General features: G+C 41.6%; 2 protein-coding genes across 5 annotated transcripts in view; one reads left to right on the top strand and one right to left on the bottom strand.

Moving 5' to 3' along the window:
- Positions 1-2,075: 2,075 nt before the first annotated feature.
- LOC308093694 (deubiquitinating protein VCPIP1-like) lies at positions 2,076-3,743 on the bottom strand (the record flags this gene model as incomplete). Its single annotated transcript, XM_080440022.1, has 1 exon — positions 2,076-3,743. The coding sequence occupies one exon, from the start codon at positions 3,741-3,743 to the stop codon at positions 2,076-2,078; it is 1,668 nt and encodes a 555-aa protein (XP_080296148.1).
- A 1,672-nt stretch (positions 3,744-5,415) lies between these two features.
- The window catches only part of cspp1b (centrosome and spindle pole associated protein 1b), a 45,841-nt gene continuing 29,997 nt past the window's right edge, over positions 5,416-21,259 (top strand). For 3 of the 4 annotated variants that reach the window (XR_013933867.1, XM_080439563.1, XM_080439561.1), the window contains exons 1-10: positions 5,416-5,573; positions 10,185-10,286; positions 11,243-11,297; positions 12,584-12,684; positions 12,854-12,916; positions 14,435-14,571; positions 15,419-15,513; positions 15,908-16,004; positions 16,344-16,401; positions 19,490-19,698. Coding sequence is in view for 3 of the 4 variants with exons in the window: in XM_080439563.1 (XP_080295689.1) it covers positions 10,185-10,286; positions 11,243-11,297; positions 12,584-12,684; positions 12,854-12,916; positions 14,435-14,571; positions 15,419-15,513; positions 15,908-16,004; positions 16,344-16,401; positions 19,490-19,698 (917 nt within the window). In the remaining variant the exon portion in view is untranslated. Of the gene's footprint in view, positions 5,574-10,128; positions 10,287-11,242; positions 11,298-12,583; positions 12,685-12,853; positions 12,917-14,434; positions 14,572-15,418; positions 15,514-15,907; positions 16,005-16,343; positions 16,402-19,489; positions 19,699-21,259 lie in introns of all 4 variants that reach the window. The other variant, XM_080439562.1, reaches the window with a different exon arrangement.

Here is a 21,259-nt window from a genome sequence, read left to right as displayed (position 1 = left end):
AGAGTGACTTGGTAAACACATACATCAAATACAGAGAGACTGTAGTCCCTCAGTAAACTAAGATCACATAGTAAACCAAGAACCCATAGCGTCAGTCTAAACTAAGTTAAACAATATACTATCAAACTAATAATCTGTACATTGAAACTAGGATACCAGGTAGGTAACAAGGAACCTAGGATCTGCACGTCTAAATAGCCTGTTATCAACATTTTAACCATTTCAACAATTTAAAAATGTATTCTATTTTTTCATTTCTTCACTGCCTTAATGTTGTTTTTGCCTTTTATTCAATTGCTTGATGTTATTTTTTGCCTTTTTTACACACCCTGGACATGACACTAGTATGTCACATGACATGATGTACAAGTAAACCCCCTGGACAAGACCAGGGTTGCCAGATCTGCTTATTATAATTTCCCCGCAAGATTTTATTTGAAAATAGCCGATCTACAAGCTTACAACGCGTTGTAAGCTCTTAAGATCTTGTAGATCGGCTATTTTCAAATAGCTGATGTATATGTTAAAGTGCTCATGTGGCCCATAGTCGCTTCTTTTGGGCTGGTTTTCATAGACCTGGTTGCTTGTTTCTCTCACAGAATCTGGCAACACTGGACATGACACTGTCACAGGGACTTAACCCCATGCAACCCTTGATGCTGAATGCCAAGCAGGGAGGCATTGGGTCCCAGTTTTATAGTTTTTGGGCAGTGAAACCGCCCCTATATGTGAGGTTTGGACCCCCCCCCACCCATTGCACCCCCCCCAACCCTGCGCTGTGATTGGCCACCATTGTACCCCCCTAACCCTGCACCGTGATTGGCCAATCACAGTCTATTCAGGACTGTGATTGGCTAGTGAAACATGACACGTGTGCATAGCCTATAAATAGGAAAATGTTTTTTTTTTGGTTAGGGGTGTACAATGGTTGGTCCACAATATTACTTTTCTTTAAGTGAACTTCCATCACTGTGATGACCACTGTGACCACACCGCCCACTTCACACTGGGTGTGATTTTTTTTTTTTTTGTATGTATGACAAATGCATGTATAATAATATAATGTAGTATATACCGCAGGAAATCCCCACCTGTTCATTTATGGAGTCGCTCACTGAGCGCATAAACACTTTTTACTTCCGTGTTTGGTTTGATGACGATGAAGGGCCCCACCACATGCGCAGTAGTGTCTACCTCCGTGGGCAAGAGTCGAGCCAACTGCTCGAAACCGTTTTCGCTCGTTCATGTAATGGGCCCCAGCTGTGGTAGTCCGGAAGCGCTTCAATCTTCAGCAACAGAATAAAACAAGATGGGGTCTAATAATGGTGCGTCTCCCCCATAGTGTTAAAAATAATAGAGACCCACCCAGCGCATACTCCTAAATCACCCCTTATCCCGGGTTGGGAAATGTGACGGGCATGGCATATTTGGGACTTCTGTGACACGTTTCGCGTCACGTTTTGCATCACCTCCATGCGCAACCCTGTGCTCAAGCTCGTGAGTCGAGCCCATTGGTCGAAACCGTTTTCGCTCGTTCGTGACAGTGGCCCAGGCCGTTTTAAGGCCCTACACTAAATGGAACAGAGCTGCAGTAGCTATCTAGAACCTCTGGGTTCTGGGGGCTTGGTCTCCCCTGGATATTGTTGGTTGTTGTTGGCGGTCCTTCCCCAATTATGGAGGGGGGGGGGCAGAAAGTTGGATCTGAGATCTGAGACCCCTCACAAAAATTCACACCAAAAAAAAAGAAAAAAAAGTACCTAGGGGATTTACTTTCTTGGCCTTTACTGAGAGCATACACAAGAAACCCGGCGCTGATCAGTCCGGTAGTTTGCGATCAGCCAGCTGCGTTCAGACACATACAGACAAAGCACCCCTCTCCTACACAGCTCCCGGGAAGACACAGTGACATGTATAAAATATAAAGTACAGTGAGAAAAAAATGAAATCATTAAGGGACTCAAACAATAACATTTCACTTAGACTGAGGCCTTATGATTCAACATGTAGATCTTCCGCTTTGCGGCCTGAAATGGGAGCGCTGATCAGAGTACTACGTCTGTACGTCATCACGGAACCTATGGCCACATCAAACTCAATAAAATCATTGATGCTAAGGACCTCTCGTCCCAGGTCGGCTGGCCGTCGGTCATCACCTGCTGCTGGGGATACAAGGCGTGGCGCTGCGCGTGCGCTCCGTCGATGGGGTTATACTCGTCCAGGTCCTTGGTGGTGGTCCTAAGGAGGATATTGTTCACCACCCTCTGCACCAGGGTCTCGCTCCCAAATTCCCCCGGGAAGTGTTTGGTGACCAGCGCCATGGCCACGTCGTACACGTTGCTGTTCAGCGACACGTCCGCCTCGTACTGGAACCAGTACACCGTCTCCTGCACCTCCCGCCCGCCCCACTCCAGGGTGATGGGGAAGGCCTCGGGCCTGTTGTCGTACTCCTTCCCCTCCCAGTAGTGTTTGAAACCGCACTTCCCACCCTGCGTGCGCGTGATGGTTACATCCAAGTTCAAGTACGCCAACGAGCCGTCTGCAAGGACTTGCCGGAGGGACGACATTTTGTGGCACCCGGGGCACGCGACCTTCGAGGTAAGCTTGTCCAGGAGCAGGACCTGGAACGCCTGGCATGTAATGCAACGGTAGAGCCGGTGTTCCAACACCTCCCTCTGCACTTTTGCCGTCATCTCCTCCGGTTTGAGCCCGATCAGCCCCGTATGCTTGATCTCGAATTGGTGGTGATATTCGGCCACCAGGGAAGGATGGATGCCACCATGCTCATCCATGAACACCTCGTCCATGGCGTTGCTCAGGCGCATCAGGTAATTGTCCTGGAGGCTGCGGTCTCCGCCGATCACACAGCTGTCGTTCTGCTCCAGCCTTATATACTTCCTGATCAGCTCCTGGGGGACACCCCAGGCTTTGGGCATCAGCTGGGCAGGCAGCGTAGGCAGGACGGTGTTCTTGATGCCCACCAGAGGGATGAAGTGATTGCGTCCCGAGCTGCTCCATGCGATGCAGATGGGCTTGTTGAACTTTCCGTCTTTCCCTTTGCAGCTGTCCTCTTCCAGAAGCCCCGGCAGGAAGGTGGCGGAATAATCCCCGGAGTTCTTCATCCCGCTGAGGGAGTCCAGCAGAATTATGGGCCGGTGGAGGACGTTGGCCAGGCCAAAGATGTGGATGTTTCTCAATCCGAGAGGCATTCCGTCAGGGGGGATGAAATTTGGGTCACACTCGTTGATGATGTCCTCCCACTCGGCCGCGTCGATGAAATCCTGGAACAGAGCCTTGTAGCGGTCCAGGTTCTGCTTGAAGTTGTGTTTGAGGTTCTCTCTGAGGGCGTGCCAGAACAGCTCTCTGCCCACCAGAGCCCGGGACACGGCATGGACCAGACAGTGGCCGTCTCCGTCCACATGGACCGGGATGAGGCACTCCGTGTTGCTATTGGCTTTCTTGATCTCCTCCAGGGTGTCGTGGAGGTAGCTGAGGGAGCCCGAGCGGTCCTTGCCGTAACCCACGGTGGACACATGGTCCGGTTCAATGAGAAATGCCCGGTCTCCTAGAATAGAGCAGTCGAACATCTCACCTTGATTCATGTCCCTCAGCAGCTTGGCCTTGCCGCTCTGCTTGTCCATGCCATAGCGGGTCAGGACCGGAGATAGGAGCTTACAGTGGTAGTTGGACAGACCCATCACCTTCACCAGCTCCACCAGCTCTTTCATTTTCTTGGGGGCCCCCATGGCTGTGACCAGTCGTGGTAGTAATGCATTTACAAGGTCCAGGTCCATTAGAGTAGATTCTGTTGGATTGCATTCAAGCCAACCAGGAAGTCCAATATGTCACAGAATCGATCATTTATCAGTTTATTATTTTGTATACTTGAGGGTGTACGTTATTATTGTATAATAACAAATAACTACGTGGTGTATGTATACCGGGAATTTGTAAAAAAAACGACTTAAATCTGGTTAACTGGGAACTTAACTAGTGATGTCTGAATTTATAAATCCAGGAATGGTTATTGTTTAGTTTATATTATTATAAACTGTGCAAAACCTTCGTCCCCTTGCTGAGTTAGAGTAAAGCCCCTCTCACTCCTCACATCTTTTTAAGCCGAAGCTGAGTCTCGAATCATGCATCATCAAAGGATGCCATCAGTGTGATGTCATCAGTGTGATGTCATCAGTGTGATGTCATCAGTGTGATGTCAATTGGCTCTATGCACAGCAGCCATATTGGAAAGAAATTGGGCCTCTTCTTGCTTCCTTCACAGGTGTTACCAATGATACAAATGAAGGCTCTGTTCCATTCTGGTCAAACAGAGTCAGGGTGCTGATATTGTGCATGTTGACTCACTGGAAACACTCTGCTACACCAGTGGGTCTCAAATTGTGGTCCAGGGACCCTCATGGTTCCTTGAGGGGGTCCCAAATGGCCCTTTACGGGTGTGTAACTCTGAGAGTGTACAAAAAACATTTGTACACTCTCAGAGTTATGGGGGTCCACTGAGCTACACTAAATGGAACAGAGCCTTAATTAGTATCATTGGTAAAACCTGTGAAGGAAGTAAGGAAGAGGCCCAATTTCTTTCCAATATGGCTGCTTTGCATAGAGCCTATCTCACTCATCATAGTAAAACCAAACACCCCAGAAACAGTTTGGGTGGATGTGTCTGTCTGTCTGTCTGTCTGTCAAACACAGAAACTGAGAAACAGGCTGGGTGGATGTGTCTGTCTGCACTCTGCACGTACAAGAAAATATCCAACATTCTTGGCTCTCCAATGAGAGAAAAGAGGAGGATCAGAGAACAAGTTCTTGCAAACAGAACGTAAAGATAGAATGTCCCAGTGTTTTCTAACAATGTCCTGAATCTCATTACTGAGGGGAGAATAGGTGGTAGCACTGAAGCATGAATAATTATTTTTTTACCGATAACTAGTCCTGCTGACATCCGTAGGCTATTATTATGTTTTCTAGAACCAACTATAGGATCGTCCCTCTCTTCAAAGTTTGCATACATTTCCAGAGCCTAGCTAGTTCAAAGTCCATAGGTGGTGTGTTAATTTTGTTGACTAAGACTAAGACTAAAAGACTAAGATTTTGATATTTAGTCGACTAAGACTAGACTAAGACTAAACAATGTCAGATGACTAAAATAGTACTAAAAACTAAATGGTGTGTTATTCAAAACACTAACTTGTACTTGAGTACAGTACTTAAGTAAATGTACTTAGTTACTTTCCACCACAAAATTAAATCATTTTTTGATTTACGTTTTTTGTGTGATCCATACTCTGGATCAGAAGGTGGTGGTAATGCGCCAAAAAGCTGGATGCCAACCGCCGTAAAACAAAACGAAGAAGAAGAAGAAGACGAAGCAGATCCTAAAATGAACACACGAAGAAGAATAAGAAGAACCCAAACAACATCACAGTGGAACAGTTGTTAGCTAAACATGCTAAATACAAGCTAAACACATAGAAAACATATAAATAATATACCAAATATAGTGTTCCATGTTCTCCAGAGCATCATTATAGCTGCTGTTTGAAGCTAACAGCGGGCTAACGGTAAGTTAAGACACTGTGCTAATGAATGGATGCTAACATGATGCTAACTGTGGTGTAAAGTAACTGTACATTTACTCAAGTACTGTAATTAAGTACACTTTTGAGGTATTTCTTTTTACTTTACTTAGTATTTCCAGTTTTCAGTACTTTTACTTCAACTCCACTACATCTCAGAGGCAAATAGTATACCTTTACTTCACTACAGTTATTTGAAAACTTATAGCTACTAGTTACTTTGTAGATTTTGATTATTAATACAAAACATACAGTCACCACTTCAGCCCTTTATACATTTGGGCCATTTGAAAATATCAAATCTACAAGCTCACAATGTGACACAGTGTGAGCTTGTAGATCTGCTATTTTCAAAAGATTTTTATGCATTTGAAAACTTGAAATGGGACATAATGAGTACTTTTACTTTTGGTACTTTAAGTACATTTTGATGCCGATACTTTTATACTTTTACTCATTAAAAAAGTACATTTTGAATTCTGGACTTTTACTTGTAACAGAGTTTTTTTATTTTGCAGTATTGATACTTTTACTTAAGTAAAAAATGTGAGTGCTTTTTCCACCACTGGAGCTAATGCTTACTGAAATGAGTTTAATTCATGAATCCATCTCATGAGGGTGTCACTGGCCGAAAAAAAGAACAGATTTACAAGCTGTGAAGCTTTTTGATGCCTTGTAGATCTGTTCTTATTTGGCAAGTGATACGTTGTACCAGGGAAGTATACCTTTTAAAGAGACAGTGTCCGTCTGTCAACCACCACTCCATAAATCCAAGATTCTATAATGTAATGTAATCGATAGACAGACAGATCACCTGTGAAGTTGGCAGTGATGGAAGAAATACTATGTTTTACTTAAGTAAAAGTATCAATACTGCAATGTAGGTACTTGAGTAAAAGTACAAAATGTATTGGCATCAAAATATACTTAAAGTACCAAAAGTAAAAGTAGTCATTGTGCAGAATGTCCCATTTCACAAGTTCAAAATGCATACAAATCTTTTGAAAATAGATCTACAAGCTCTAAACAGAGAGCTTGTAGATCAGCTATTTTCAAATAGCCAAAATATAGACCTTAAGTCAGGGGTGTCAAACTCATTTTGGTGTCCGGGCAAGATTGGTCAAATGGTGACTTGAGGTGGGCAGGAACCAGTTGCGGACGCACATGCGCGCTCACACGCATTCAGTTATACAGCATTGTTTTTCAATCTGTTGTCTTGTCTCAGAAAACAAACAATGCAATTTGTAATAATAATAATAATAATAATAATTATTATTATTATTATTATTATTATAAACCATTTTAAGTAGAATAATTTGAAGTTAAACAATACCTGGTAATGTGTGTGGGTGGTTAAATAATTACATTTATAGAACAGTGGTGTAAAGTAACTAATTACATTTACTCAAGTACTGTACCTAAGTAAAGATTTGACGTATTTTTACTTTACTATAGTATTTCCAATTTCCAGAACTTTCTACTCCACTACATCTCAGTCACTGCTATAACTACAGTATATCTATCACTTTAAAAAATGTTTTATGAAGATTAGCTACTTTAATTATTTACATTTACAAAAATAGCAGATCTACAAGCTCATAGTGTGGCACTCAGTGCCGCACTATGAGCTTGTATATCTGCTATTTTTGAATATTTTTTTTCAATTCAAACTTTATTCAAGACACACACAGGGGGGTCCATAGTGAGGAACACATAAAACACATAAAAACAAAACAAAAACAAAACAATAAATCAACAAAGCATATACAAACAAGGCAGGACTTTCAGCCTTATCTCTGCACATACAGGCTAGAGCGCCAGTGTCTCCATAGCTTAGATGACAGCCTAACAGAGCTCTTGGCAGGATTAGAGAGTGATACAATGATGCTGTTCACAGAGTCTGTTAACCTGGACATAAATCTATACATCAGGTTTCGTAATACAGCAGGGCAAGTGGGTACATTTATTTCTACAAACATTTGACTGGCACTACAGCATCTTGGGGCTTTGAGCAGTAGCCTCATGCAGTCGTTATAGGTCACTGTCATTTTTTGCAGACTGCCCTTTTTGTAGTGTCGCCACAGGTGGGCCGTGTATAGACCGCCGAAGTCTGACGTCATTTACACATCCTTTGTTTGTCTACCTGGTTCGCAGTTTTCCACCCCCGTTCTGAATCCCATAGACGTATTTAATATCGCGTCAAATAAGAACTGTGTTCCAAAAATAAACAAATGACCACGGCGGGTTGACTCTTATGGATATGAAGCATCAACTGACGGTGAGAAAACGCTAATGTTACTTCCGCCAAATTAGTTACATTTTCGCCAGAAACAGACTGTATCAAATATAAGTGACTGACTATCATAAACTATACAGAACCTCCTCCCTGACAATAACGCCGACACGCGGTGTTTATTTTTGGACCACAATTCTTATATGAGACGATTCTAAGATGACCCAATGTTATTCTCCATAGAGAAATTACTTCCGCAAACCTGGGGATGAACGAGTGACGTCAGGACTTCGGTGCTCTATAGCGGAGTGCAGTAAGCTTTAAAAAGTGAGATTTTCACTGGAACTGAGCAGAAATTGAATTTGCGAACAAGCATGTTGGCTTGGGCATATAGTTTACGGCGCTGTCTAAAAATATCTCTGTCATCAGATAGGTCATTTGTTATAAAATGACCTAGATATTTGGTCTCCTTGCACTCTTTCAGTGTCATACCAGACAGATAGAAGTCAGGAAATACCAGCTTACTGTCTTCCTTACTTCTCACGATCAGAGTTATGCTCTTTTTTGCGTTGTACTTGATATCAAAATCAATTCCATACTGTGAGCACACTCTTAGTAACTGCTGGAGACCAGCACTACTAGGACATAGGACCACCAAGTCATCTGCAAACATGAGGTGGTTGATGATACAGTCACCAATGATACACCCTGTTTTACAGGCATTCAATTGTACAGATAAATCATCCATAAAAACATTAAAAAGGAAAGGAGATAAAATGCTGCCTTGTATTACCCCATTGGTCACATGGAATAGCCAAATAAATCTTAAAATGACACAGATGCTTTCCCAGATTGAATGTTAAATACGCTCTGAGTTCAATTAATACTGAGGATTTCACTGGGCAAGCTCCTGAGAAATAAAAGAAGCAGCTTTGATACATATATACGTTTTTAACACAAATATGATTAATGCTTCTAACTACCTATTACCATTATTATATTTTAAAAAATGTCAAATTTACATGGTGTAGCCAGCATGAAATTTCATCTAAATCACTTGCTGCTCCCAGACACCTGACATCTCTTTGCTTTAACAAACTTGCCAATGTCAGGGAGCAGTTATTTTATAACACTGCACTACGTGTGTGTGTGTGACTGTGTGTGTGTGTGTGTGTGTGAGAGACAGACAGACAGACAGACAGACAGACAGACAGACAGACTTAAGTGAATACTCTAATACAAATCTACAAGCTCATAGCGCGGCACTCGGTGCCGCGCTATGAGCTTGTAGATCTGCTATTTTTGAATAGCCAAAGAAATCAAAAAATAACACACAGATGCGTTCCCGGTCTTAAAGGGTTAAAAACATTCGTAAGACCCACCTTTTCACTGCAGAGGACACGCACCCACCCGCTTTTGCCACCGGGCTTGGGCCGGTGGGAGGGGAGCGCGAGCCAAGACCCCAAATTTCACATATCAGTGCCCATGTGGCTGGGCAAATTCTAGTTGTGATTTTTTTTAAATTCCTATACATCCCTAGATTAAGTGTTGATATGAGAGACCTCGCTGACTGGTTGCTTTATAGTATTTATCACCTCTTAAAGTAGGTCCTAATAGACTGCTGTTATAGAGCACCGAAGTCTGACGTAGTTTACACATCCTACCTGGGTCGCGGTTCCCCCCCCCCGTTCTGAATCCCCATAGACGTGTTTAATATCGCGTCAAATAAGAACTGTGTTCCAAAAATAAACAAATGACCCTGGCCATTTTACTCTTATGGATATGAAGCATCAACTGACGGTGAGAAACACTTATGTTACTTCCGCCGAATGAGTTACATTTTCGCCAGAAACAGACTGTATCAAATATGAGTGACTGACTATCATAAACGATACAGAGCCACCTCCCTGACTATATCGCCGAGACAGTTTGTTTATTTTTGGACCACAATTCTTATATGAGACTATTCTATGATGACCCAATGTTATTCTCCATAGAGAAATTACTTTACGAACCAGGGGATGAACGAGTGACGTCAGGACTTCTGTACTCTATGGACCTGCATTTCAGAATCCAGAGATTCTGATGAGTCAATGTTGTGACATACTATTATTTATTCAAATAGGATATTTGAACGAGTAAGCTATAAATAAGTATGGAATTGTCACACTGCCTTTACTACAGCAAACAACCTTTATATTGTTTTAGTCTATTATTTTATTGTAAAAAAAGGTCATGTATAAAAAGAGAGATTTTGGAGAGAGTGTCACAGTGTTGATCAGAAGTGTGTTGTGGTGTTTTTTGCAGATGGATGAAGATCTAGAATGTGATCATAGATGTGACAGTGTTGTGTTGTGTTGCAGATGGATGAAGATCTAGAGCAGTTCATCAGAGATCAGAAGGTGAAGTTGGCTCAGGAGAGATGCAACATGCAACAGCAAGACCCTCCGTACATGGAGATGAGGGTACTGACTTCACCTCCTTCTCACCTTAACACATTGGGTGCCAGAGGTTTATTAAAATATTATACTTTGAGTGCCAGGACTTTTTAAACATTTTGAACCTTTTTCAAGTAGTCACAAAAAAATTTCAGTGATCACCGTCCTCACGGTGATCCCCTCATTACACACATACAGGTCTCGTACAATCGGGGGGAAAAAATTTAAAACATTCGGAAATCCATTCCATAGTTGCAGCCAGTTCAAAAAAGTTAAATTAACATTGTAAAAAAAAAAAGTGCACAGGAGCCGAGATACAGGTTTTTGAAGTCATAAGTTAACCAGGAGGTGGATTGGAGTCTAAATCTTGTAGGAGTGATATTTCCTGTTGCTGTGAAGGAAAAAAAAAAACCCGTATATATACGGTTTTGGCACTCAACGTTAGTATGCGCAAAACCGTATATATACGGTTTTGGCACCCAATGTGTTAAATAACTGATTTTATACTTTTTTTTGTATTATCTCATTCTCAATGCCATCCTAAAACGTTTATGTTTGCATAAGTATAGTTATACAAACGTGTGTGTTAGGGGTGTCGGAAAAAATCGATTCGAATACGAATCGCGATTCTACTGTTGGACGATTCAGAATCGATTCTCATTTTTTTTAAATCGATTTTCAAAAAAAATATTTAGGATCTTGGATTTACCTTTGTGTTTTTCCATTATTATCAGTTGATAAAACCTTTACAATTATAAGAGCTACATAAATGTACTCTGTTCTCATGCCAGCAGATTGGAGTAGATCCTGAAATCCTATGTTTTGAATCAAGAATCGTTTTGAATCGAAAATCGTTTATTTTGAAAAAATAGATAAAAATCGGAATCGTGACCCCAAGAATCGGAATCGAATCGATTTGTCAGATAGCAGACGATTCACAGCCCTAGTGTGTGTGTGTGTGTGTGTGTGTGTGTGTGTGACAGAGAGGTCATGACCCCACCATGAAGGAGAACATTCCTCCTCCAGCACAGCAAAAAGGTAACAAACACTGTTTGATATGCTGTTAATATTGTTATGATTTTGTTCATTTTAGAATTCTCTGTTTTATGTATTTGTACTTAAGTTGTTAAATGTTGTCTCCTCAGACGTTGTAGCAGCACAGTAATAGTATAGTTAATAAGAAAATAAACAAATAAATGTGTGCAGTATGTATAACGTATGTATATACAACAACAAGAGAAGAGTTTTGTCCATGGTCCTGGCACTTAAAGGAGCACGTCACCCATTTTTCAACCGTATCTTCCTCACTAATGCTCATTTCTGTCTACTAACTCTCTGTCTCAGAGGAGGGGCTGTGGGCAGTTCAGGAACCTGCCTACCAGCGACATCATCGGTAGGCAGGTTTGGTAACTTCAAAACGAGATTTCAAGCTTTCATAATGCAAGAGCAATGGCTTCTAGTTCAGCATGCTAACTTTCCAGGAAGAGAAAGGCTGTAGCTCGGAATCCCCATAGATGATGTCATTGACTGGTAGGCAGGTTTCTGAACTGTCCACAGCCCTCCAATGAGACAGAAATGGGGCCATATTATAATGAACATTTGGACCAAAATGTATGAAGTGCCCCTAAAGTTCCTGCACATCTATCTAACATCTAATATAAACATCTTATGAGCATTCAGAAGTGCGTTGCGTGAACAGTGTATTTAACCCATTAAGACCTGAAGCCGATTCTACAAGTCTCCTAAATCTCAAAAGTATTCTGAAAAACGTAGGTTTCTATATGAGTGGTTCTCAAAATATTTAGTTACAGGGACCCCCAGAAGTAAAGATTTGAGTTAAAATGTTTGCTTTAAAACAATATATATATTCAAAGATTTGCACACATTTTCACGATTTTTCAAAAATAGCAGATCTACAAGCTCATAGCGCGGCACTCGGTGTATATCTGCTATTTTTGAATAGCCAAAGTGTAAAATAATGTTTTTTTAGCTCAAATCAAAATATGACACAAGTTCTAGGTCTCAATGGGTTAAGGCTTTATAGGTCAGGAGCAGTACTTTGAAGTCGGCTCTGGCCTGTATCGGCAGCCAGTGTAGTGCTATGAGTGTTGGTGTGATGTGATTGTATTTCCTTTTTCTGGTTAGTACTCTAGCTGCTGCATTTTGGACTAGTCTCAAGGCCATTTTTTTTGCTGTTGATAGTAAACCGGAGAAGAGAGCATTACAGTAGTGTATTCTTGAAGTGATGAAAGCATGGACTAGGGTTTCGGCACCGGGAAGAGAGAGTATTGGACGAATTTTGGCTAAGTGTGTGTGTTGTCCAGATAACGGCAGCGTGAGTCTTCCTCTGGGAGTAGAGTACGACCAGAAGAAACAGAGATTGCAACATGAGCTCAGGATGGACTACAGACGGCACATGGCCCAGGTAATACATTTATGGAAATGTGACCGTTTCAGTGTTGTTTAACCCAGCGGTTCTCAAACCTTTTCACACGCCGCTTTGTGAGCTTGTAGATCAGCTATATTGGGGCAAAATTTTTGCGATTAGGCTGCATTTATTTGTCACTTAAACCAAAACACTTGTTGAATTTCAGAGGAGCAAAATTGAGCCAGCAGGGGGAGCCAGTCACACACTAAGCCAGAGAAGAGAGGTCAAGGTAGGATAAAGCAATACTTCACCTCCAAAATGATCAATACTCACCCTGTGAAGTGCAGGTCTTCACAGCTCCACCCTAGGGCTGGGTATTGCCTACAACCTCACGATAGGATACGTATCGCGATACACATTGATTTTGAATAATGACTTTGTCCTACTGGATTTACTACAAGAGCTCTTCTTTATTAGGTAGGTAGGTAGGTAGGTACTTTATAAAAAAGAGGCATCTAAGTATAGTCAACCTACAATATTGAACGACAGACCAAACACTTCTAAGAGTCCAATGACTTGACTTCAACATCCCCTCATCCTAATCAGTCTGATCAAGCCTGATATTATTCTCTATAACAGCAAAGTCAAAGCTTTACGTATTGGACAAATTAAAACACTTAACTTTGAAGGCCCACATAGATCTTATTAATAAATGCATTGCATGCAATGCAATGGCCTTTTTGGTTATCTCTTGTATTACGATATGATAAGTTGCCGTATGGAGCCTCCACCCCAACCAAAAATGCCCGGCAGTACCCGAGACATGTTTTATCATGGTCACTTGTTTCAGATTCGGATTACCTCGGATCCCGGGTGTGTTTATCATTATATGTAATACCCGAGTGGATCTGAGAAGACCCATACTCAGCCCTGATGTGGAGGAAAAAAACATGAAGTGTGATGATTAGGCTGATTTAGGATCAGATTACTGCAGCGCAAAATAAGGAGGAAAAGGTTGAGCTGTGCCAGCCAGGCTGACAGTTGGCTGAGTTCAGGGACTGGGAGCGTGATCATGGATTCCTTCTTCATCGACGTGAAAACATGCAATTGAATGTAATTGCCTGTTATTGTAGACTGCTGTGTAGCTGCTAGATTCCATTATGGAGTAGCCTATAACTGGCATCTTCTGGTAGAACGTGCTGCTTTAATCCCTGGGTGAGTAACGTGGTGGAAAAAGTACTCAAATGTTTTACTTAAGTAAAAGTATCGATACTGCAATGTATAAATACTCTGTTACAAGTAAAAGTCCGGAATTAAAAATTTACTTGAGTAAAAGTGCAAAAGTATTGGTATCAAAATGTACTTAAAGTACCAAAAGTAAAAGTACTAAAATGTTTTAAAATAGCAGATCTACAAGCTCACAACGCGTCGTAATGCGACGCGTTGTGAGCTTGTAGATCGGCTATTTTAGAATAGCCTATGTATAAAATAGGGCTAAAATGTATTAATGTATGTTTTATAATGTAATAATTTATATCTGCAAAGTAAGTTTTCAAATAATTGTAGTGGAGTAAAAGTACAATATTTGTGGAGTAGAAGTTAAAGTACTGAAAACTGGAAATACGCCGGTAAACTCAAAATTGTACTTAAATACAGTACTTGAATAAATGTATTTAGTTACTTTACACCACTGGTGAGTAATAGAGTTGGGGGGTGATATCTTCATTTAGCATCAACCAGCAACAGAATCACGTAGAAAACATAAAAATTCTATAGAAGCAATATAATGTCTTAAACTCTCCTCCAGGAGACGTCCCCTCGCCTCCCCTCCAGACGAGACGCCTCCACCCTGACAGAGAGGAGCGGGAGACCAGATGGAGACGAGGAGGAGGAGGAGCTGTGGAGAGACAGGAGAGCTCACAGACCTCCTCAACGCTCCACAAGGTAGAGGAGAAATATCCCTACGGCTCCTAAGAAGGCCAATTTATGGTTTGAGTTAGGGCTGGGCAATGAATCGAATTTCTCGGTGGTTGTCTGATTAACCCTTTAAGACCGGGAACGCATCTGTGTCATTTTTTGATTTATTTGGCTATTCGAAAATAGCAGATCTACAAGCTCGTAGCGCGGCATTCGCTATTTTTTTTTGAAAAATCATGAAAATGTGTGCAAATCTTTGAATATATATATATATATATATATATATATATATATATATATATACACATACACATACACATACACACACACTTTTTAAAGCGAACATTTGTAACTCAAATCTTTGCTTTTGGGGGGTCCCTGGAACAAAACATTTTGAGATGGAGGTCCGCAGCCAAATACATATCATTTTTGTGGTCCTTGACGTGAAAACGTTTGAGAACCATTGATATTATAGCAACAAAAAAGAAAATATATTTTCAAAAAAACTGTTAGGATTTAGAAGACATTTGTAGAATCCCCCCAGAAACAAAGATTTGAGTCAAAAATGTTCACTTTAAAATACCGTATATACATATATTTAAAAATCTGTACAACGATTTACAAAAAAATTGCAGATCTACATGCTCATACCGTGGCACCGAGTGCCGCACTATGAGCTTGTAGATCTGCTATTTTTGAATAGCCAAATAAATCAAAAAAATTAAACACAGATGCGTTCCCGGTCTTAATGGATTAACCACCGCTTCTCTCATAAAACGCGTTCCACCAATAATAAATACACAACAGCCTTCAGTGATCACACGTCGGGTAGAGGAACATCTAATGAACTTGGTCTTCTGTCCTCTTCCATCAGAGACCATCCTGAAGTGGGCGGGGCCAAAGCAGGAAGGAGATCCAGGGCGTTGACCAATAAGGATGAGGCAGAGTTCACCACTGGACTCCTGATTGGTTAGACATTAAATCAATCCTGTTATGCGTACTTATAATTGTAGCATCATCAATGCAAACATGCACACAGTAACCGTATAGAGGTGGTGTGAGCACGTGTGTGTGTGTGTGTGTGTGTGTGTGTGTGTGTGTGTGTGTGTGTGTGTGTGTGTGTGTGTGTGTGTGTGTGTGTGTGTGTGTGTGTGTGTGTGTGTGTGTGTGTGTGTGTGTGTGTGTGTGTGTGTGCGCGAGCGTGTGTGCCCTCTCCAACAGTGTTTGTGCAAAAGAGTGTGCACTTCCATATATGATATGTATATCAGGGTTGCAGCATTTAATTGAAGTAATCGATTTACCGTAATTGATTAATAATATATTTTTGAAAAATAATAAAGTGTGTGTGTGTGTGTGTATCCAGGCAGGAATGAGACAGACTCAGCCGTTCAAAGAAGGAAGGATCGATACAGAATGGAGCTACAGGAACAGATCGCTGAACAACGCAGGAACAGAAAGAGGTACACATCACGCACACACACACGGCAAGGGTGTCTGCAATTTATCAGCCTGAGCCTTACCTGAAATCCCACTGCACATTAATTTAATTTCTTTCTGATGTGGGAAGCACGCAACCCTATGATGCGCACTCACTCATGCTGTCTGATACTGTACAGGCAAACACAGACAGAGAACACACGTCACATACGCTGCTAAGAGAGGTTAACTTGTTGCAGTTTTATTAAACATAACTTCAAGTGCCACCAACATACAGTCAATGCTCACATATGAATAGGCACTCACTGTCCATTACAGAGCAGCAATTGATGAATTGTGTGTGTGTGTGTGTGTATGTGCAGGGAGAAGGATTTGGAGTTGAGAGTAGCAGCTACTGGAGCCACGGACCCTGAGAAACAGGTGAGCTGTGACATCATGTGACATCATAGATGTTTTTCATGTTCTGTTGTGTGTGTGTGTGTGGGTGTGTGGCGAACACACACGGGTCAGAGTTGTACCACTCAAGGAGAAGAGATGGGGAGGGAAATGGTGAAACAAAAACATATGAATGACTGATGCTTCTGCTTCACTGCATTATTGTAGGGTTGAAAAAAGTTGAAGTCAGTTCTGAGGCCGATTCTACAAAATGTCTGTTTTTAGAATGTCTTCTAAAAACTGTTTTTTGAAAAATCTTATGTTACTATGTCAGTGGTTCTCAAACTTTTTTATGTCAAGGACCCCAAAATGTATATGTATTTGGCCAAGGACCCCCATCTCAAAATATTTTGTTCCAGGGACCCCCAGAAGCAAAGATTTGAGTTCCAAATGTTCGCTTGAAAAAATATATATTCAAAGATTTGCACATCATTTTTACGATTTATCAAAAATAGCAGATCTACAAGCTCGTAGCGCGGCACCGAGTGCCGAGTGCTTGTAGATCTGCTATTTTTGAATAGCCAAAGTGTAAAATAATGCTTTTTAGCTCAAATCTAAAAATTACACGGATGCTTCTCCAGGTCTTAATGGGGTAAACCTTTTTTGTAGCAAACTGATGACTTGACGCTTGTAGCTTTTTGACAGCTCAAAAGCTACAAGCGTCAAGTCATCAGTTTGTAACTTGATTGTAACGCTTCCATTAAAACTAACTTGTAGCTTGTTTGCTTTGTAACCGCTAGAGTTGAACGCGCAAGCATGACCGTTTTCCCTCTCATTCTCCATCTCCCAAACCCCACAGTCCACAGAGCCACCTTGTGGCGCAATCCTACCATTACACCCTTTTAGCTAAAAGAGTTACACTCCTAGATACAGTATGTCAAATCAAACCACGTCCATCACAACTATTATATCACCGCTGTCAGGCAGAAACCAGCAATCAACTTTTTTATAAATTTTTTTATAAATCAGTGCTATTGAACACCCTTCACGTCTGTGTGGGTTTTGCAAATATTGAACCAATGAAAAGTATTAAAACGCGCTTCTGACTAAACCTCCTAACTCCATTGGATCCTCAAAACTGTAGGTCAAACCACCTAGTTGTTTTTTCTGACATTGATTCATTAGAATGAAGAAGTCAGACGGACCATCCACAACTAGTAAGGCTACTTCTTGTCCTCAATCACAAAACCCATCTAACCCCTGCTCATTTTGCTAGGATTGGATGGCTTAGGGTTGAGGACAGAGTACAGCAACTTGCTATGGGCCTGGTCTTCAAGATACACCACAACATTGGGATCTCCCTGTATTTGTCTGAATACTTCCAAAATGTTAATGAAGTCCCCGATCATAACACCAGAGGCAGCTCCACGAACCATGTTCAACCCAGATTTGGCTCAACAAAGGGAATGAACTCGTTCTCATGCTATTCATCAAAAATGTGGAATGCCCTACCAAAAGGAGTAAAGGAGTGTAAAACCCTACTCACTTTCAAAACGGCCCTAAAGATACACCTTCAGGAGGCTGCAATTCGAAAATGGCCCCTGTCTAAGTCTTAACCTACCCCCCCCCTATTTCTTTTTCTTCTCTTGTACATTTTTTTCACTCTTCATACCAGTAACCTGTAAGCTGATTGTATGACATTCTGTATAGTAGTGTGTATATCTGTCTGTCTCTTATGTCATTATGATTTGTGTACGTGGGGATCTCATTTTAAACAAGCTCAGTGCTTAATGAGTCTTCCAGTTTAGTAGACCTTGTATTGTGAATTTGTACTTCCATGTACTGATGTTCTCATGTCTTACTAAATAAAGTACATCAATCAATCAATCAATTAATGGTCAAAAACCTCCTAACTGTACTTGAGCTGGATTTGGGTAAAGTGATGATAATATAAAGACGCATTCAAGTATCTGACAATGTTTAAAGTCACCATACCAACTTTGATGAGGCAGTATCGTGCTGTTCTAAAAACATTTTTTTTTTTTCATTTCCTGAAAAGTTAAATATTTTGGACATAGCTGGTTCCTGCTAGACAGCAGAGATATACCACCTGAAACTACTGAAATGTAAAGAATATAAAATGTTAAATATATACACTATCACACCAGTTTTGTTTTGTAACTATAGTATAGCCCCTCCCTTCTTTTTTCTTTTTTCAAATGCCCATTGCCCAGTCAGTCTGTTCATTCTCTCTCTTTTAAAATGTCCATTCTGTTAGACACTCGCCCTGCCCTGGTGTCTTTTCTATTAACACATTGAGTGCCAGAGGTTTTTTAAAACAGCCAGTGCCAGTGTTTTAACAATTTTTGTACCTTTTTCAAGTAGTCACAAAATATTTTCCTTGATCACCGTCCTCACGGTGATCCCCTCATTAGACACACAGGGGTCTAGTACAATCGGGGAAAATAAATTAAAAACATTCGCTAATCCGTTCCATAGTTGCAGCCAGTTGAAAAAAAAGTACACAGAGATACAGGCTTTTAAAGTAATAAGTTAACCAGGAAGTGGATGGGAGTCAAAATCTTCGAAAAATGATATCTCCTGGTGCTACGAAGGAAAAGCTTTTCTTTTTTTTTGAAAAAAAAAAAGAAATTGGCACTCGTGCCGTTTTTGGCACTCGATGTGTTAAAGCAGAGGTTCCCAAACCTTTCCATGTCGAGGATCCCGACATAGCATGGCCCCCCTGTTGTGAAATGGCTTATAAAGAATTTAAAAAAAAAACATAAAATTGCTTACATGTACAAGCTCACTGTGACACGTTTTGATCTTTTAGAGCTATTTTTGGTGCATGACAATGGCCCGCAGCTAAGTATAGATCTAATATAACCCCAACCCCTAAACCTAACCCCCCTAAATGTCTAATCCTAACCCCAATATGAATCTTTTCCTAATTGTAAACCTAACTCTGAAAACCATAAAACAACCTTTTATCTCGTGAGGACCAGGAACATTGTCCTCACGATGTCTATTTCTCAAATTCTACTATACTTGTTGGGACAATTGGCCCTGACAGTAATACAAGTGCATGCACGCACACAATCATACATAATGCCTGTCATTCTTGCCTCTCCAGCCGGACAGGATCAAACAGTTTGGTCTGAGCAGGAGGAGAATCCAGCGGGCTTCAGACCCAGCGTCTCCACAACAGCGAGAACCCGCCCCCCCTGAACAGTCACGCCCCCCTGACCAGCTCCGCCCCCCTGAACAGCCCCGCCCCGCCTTCCAGTCACCACTGTTGGACTGTGTCTGCTGTGAACTGTGTCCTCACTCGCACACACCCAGGTAACACACACACACACACACACACACACACACACACACACACACACACACATGCGTGCACGCGGCTGGGTCAGGACTTGAGACTAGGAATGGGACGACATTAAAATTTCACGTCACTATTATTGTGGCCAACATATTGCAATTAACGATATTATCGTGATAATCAAAATATGCTTAAAACGCCACTTTTGTTAACCACTTGCACCCTAGCCTCCATATTCTGGGGGGGAACATTAGCCAAAAATAGCAGATCTACAAGCTCACAACGCGTCGCACTGTGAGCTTGTAGATCTGCTATTTTTGACTGAGAAATTTGGTGTTGGCGGAAAAAAACGGTCGAAGTACAGAGCCAACTCCGGTGTCCAGTGAATGACGGACAGTCTCACGCTAAATAAAGGTCTCTGCAATATGATTATTGTGAGCGCTTTTTTTCCCTGCAATATTGATAACTATTATCATCCCATCCCTACTCTGGGACACAAAGGGGCTTTTCTGACGGAGTGATGCAATCGCTGCGTTCTCGCTTGTATCGCTTGTATGTGATGAACACATAGACAGACAATCGCTCTGTGAGTAAACGCCAGGCGATCTACACCTGCTTCAGCTGTGTCAAATCATTTTCCTGCGCGACGCGTGGAAAAAAAGCTGACCACAATCCAGTTCTTGTCGTGTGTGTGTGTGTGTGTGTGTGTGTAACGTGCACAAACGTGACAGTTTCACAGGAGTGTGCCCGCTTGTCCCTCCGCCTGTCAGATTGTCTGTGCCTCCCTACCTGCCCGCTCGCCTCTCATTGAAAATGAATTAATTGTATGCACTCCAGTCTCGTCCCGTCTGAAAGCCCTGAACACCGCTCAATAGTCTGTGGCCCTCATTTATCAATGGAGCGTAATTTTTTTTTATTTTTTTCCATAAATTTGGCCGTAGGGCAACGTCAAAGTCACATTTATGAAGCGATCCTATACAGCCAATCCTAGCGTACATTTGGTCAGAGCTTTGATAAATCTGACGTCTGAAAACAGCGTCATTTAAATAACACGCCCTTAAATATTCTCGAAACGCCCCATTTTTACGACATGAAGAACCAGAATACGACCAAACAAATCATGAAAAGCCAATAAGAAAGTTTCCCTTGCTCGCCGCACACGCACTTTCTCTCTCACTCACACACACACACACACACACACACACACAAACACGCCCAACTGTGTCTTTCATGTAATCCGTAATGGTACAATCTTTGTCACGTAGACAAGAATTACATATTATGATACCAATCACATCGCCATGAATGGAATACGTTTGTATATACATTTATTTAACCCATTCCGAGAAGTGCGCGTTCGAGGTACACTAAAATAAAGCAGTCATGTAGGCTATTCCCATTTCCCAGTGAGACTCGGACGGGTGAGTCCTGTGCCGCGCCGCGTTAATGAGAGATAGCCTGGAGAGAACATTAATGGATGAAGGCTGGTGTGTGTTGGACCGTGGGTTAAATGTCCGATCTCCCGGTGGCCATGAAAAGATAACATCGGTGCCGCTGCGGTGGTCCAAACTCCCGAAA

Source organism: Gymnoscopelus braueri, assembly GCF_963280865.1.
Source record: "Gymnoscopelus braueri genome assembly, chromosome: 10".
NCBI lineage: Eukaryota > Metazoa > Chordata > Actinopteri > Myctophiformes > Myctophidae > Gymnoscopelus > Gymnoscopelus braueri.
The sequence above is the reverse complement of the archived record's forward strand: the minus strand, read 5'-3'. Positions and strand labels throughout refer to the sequence as shown.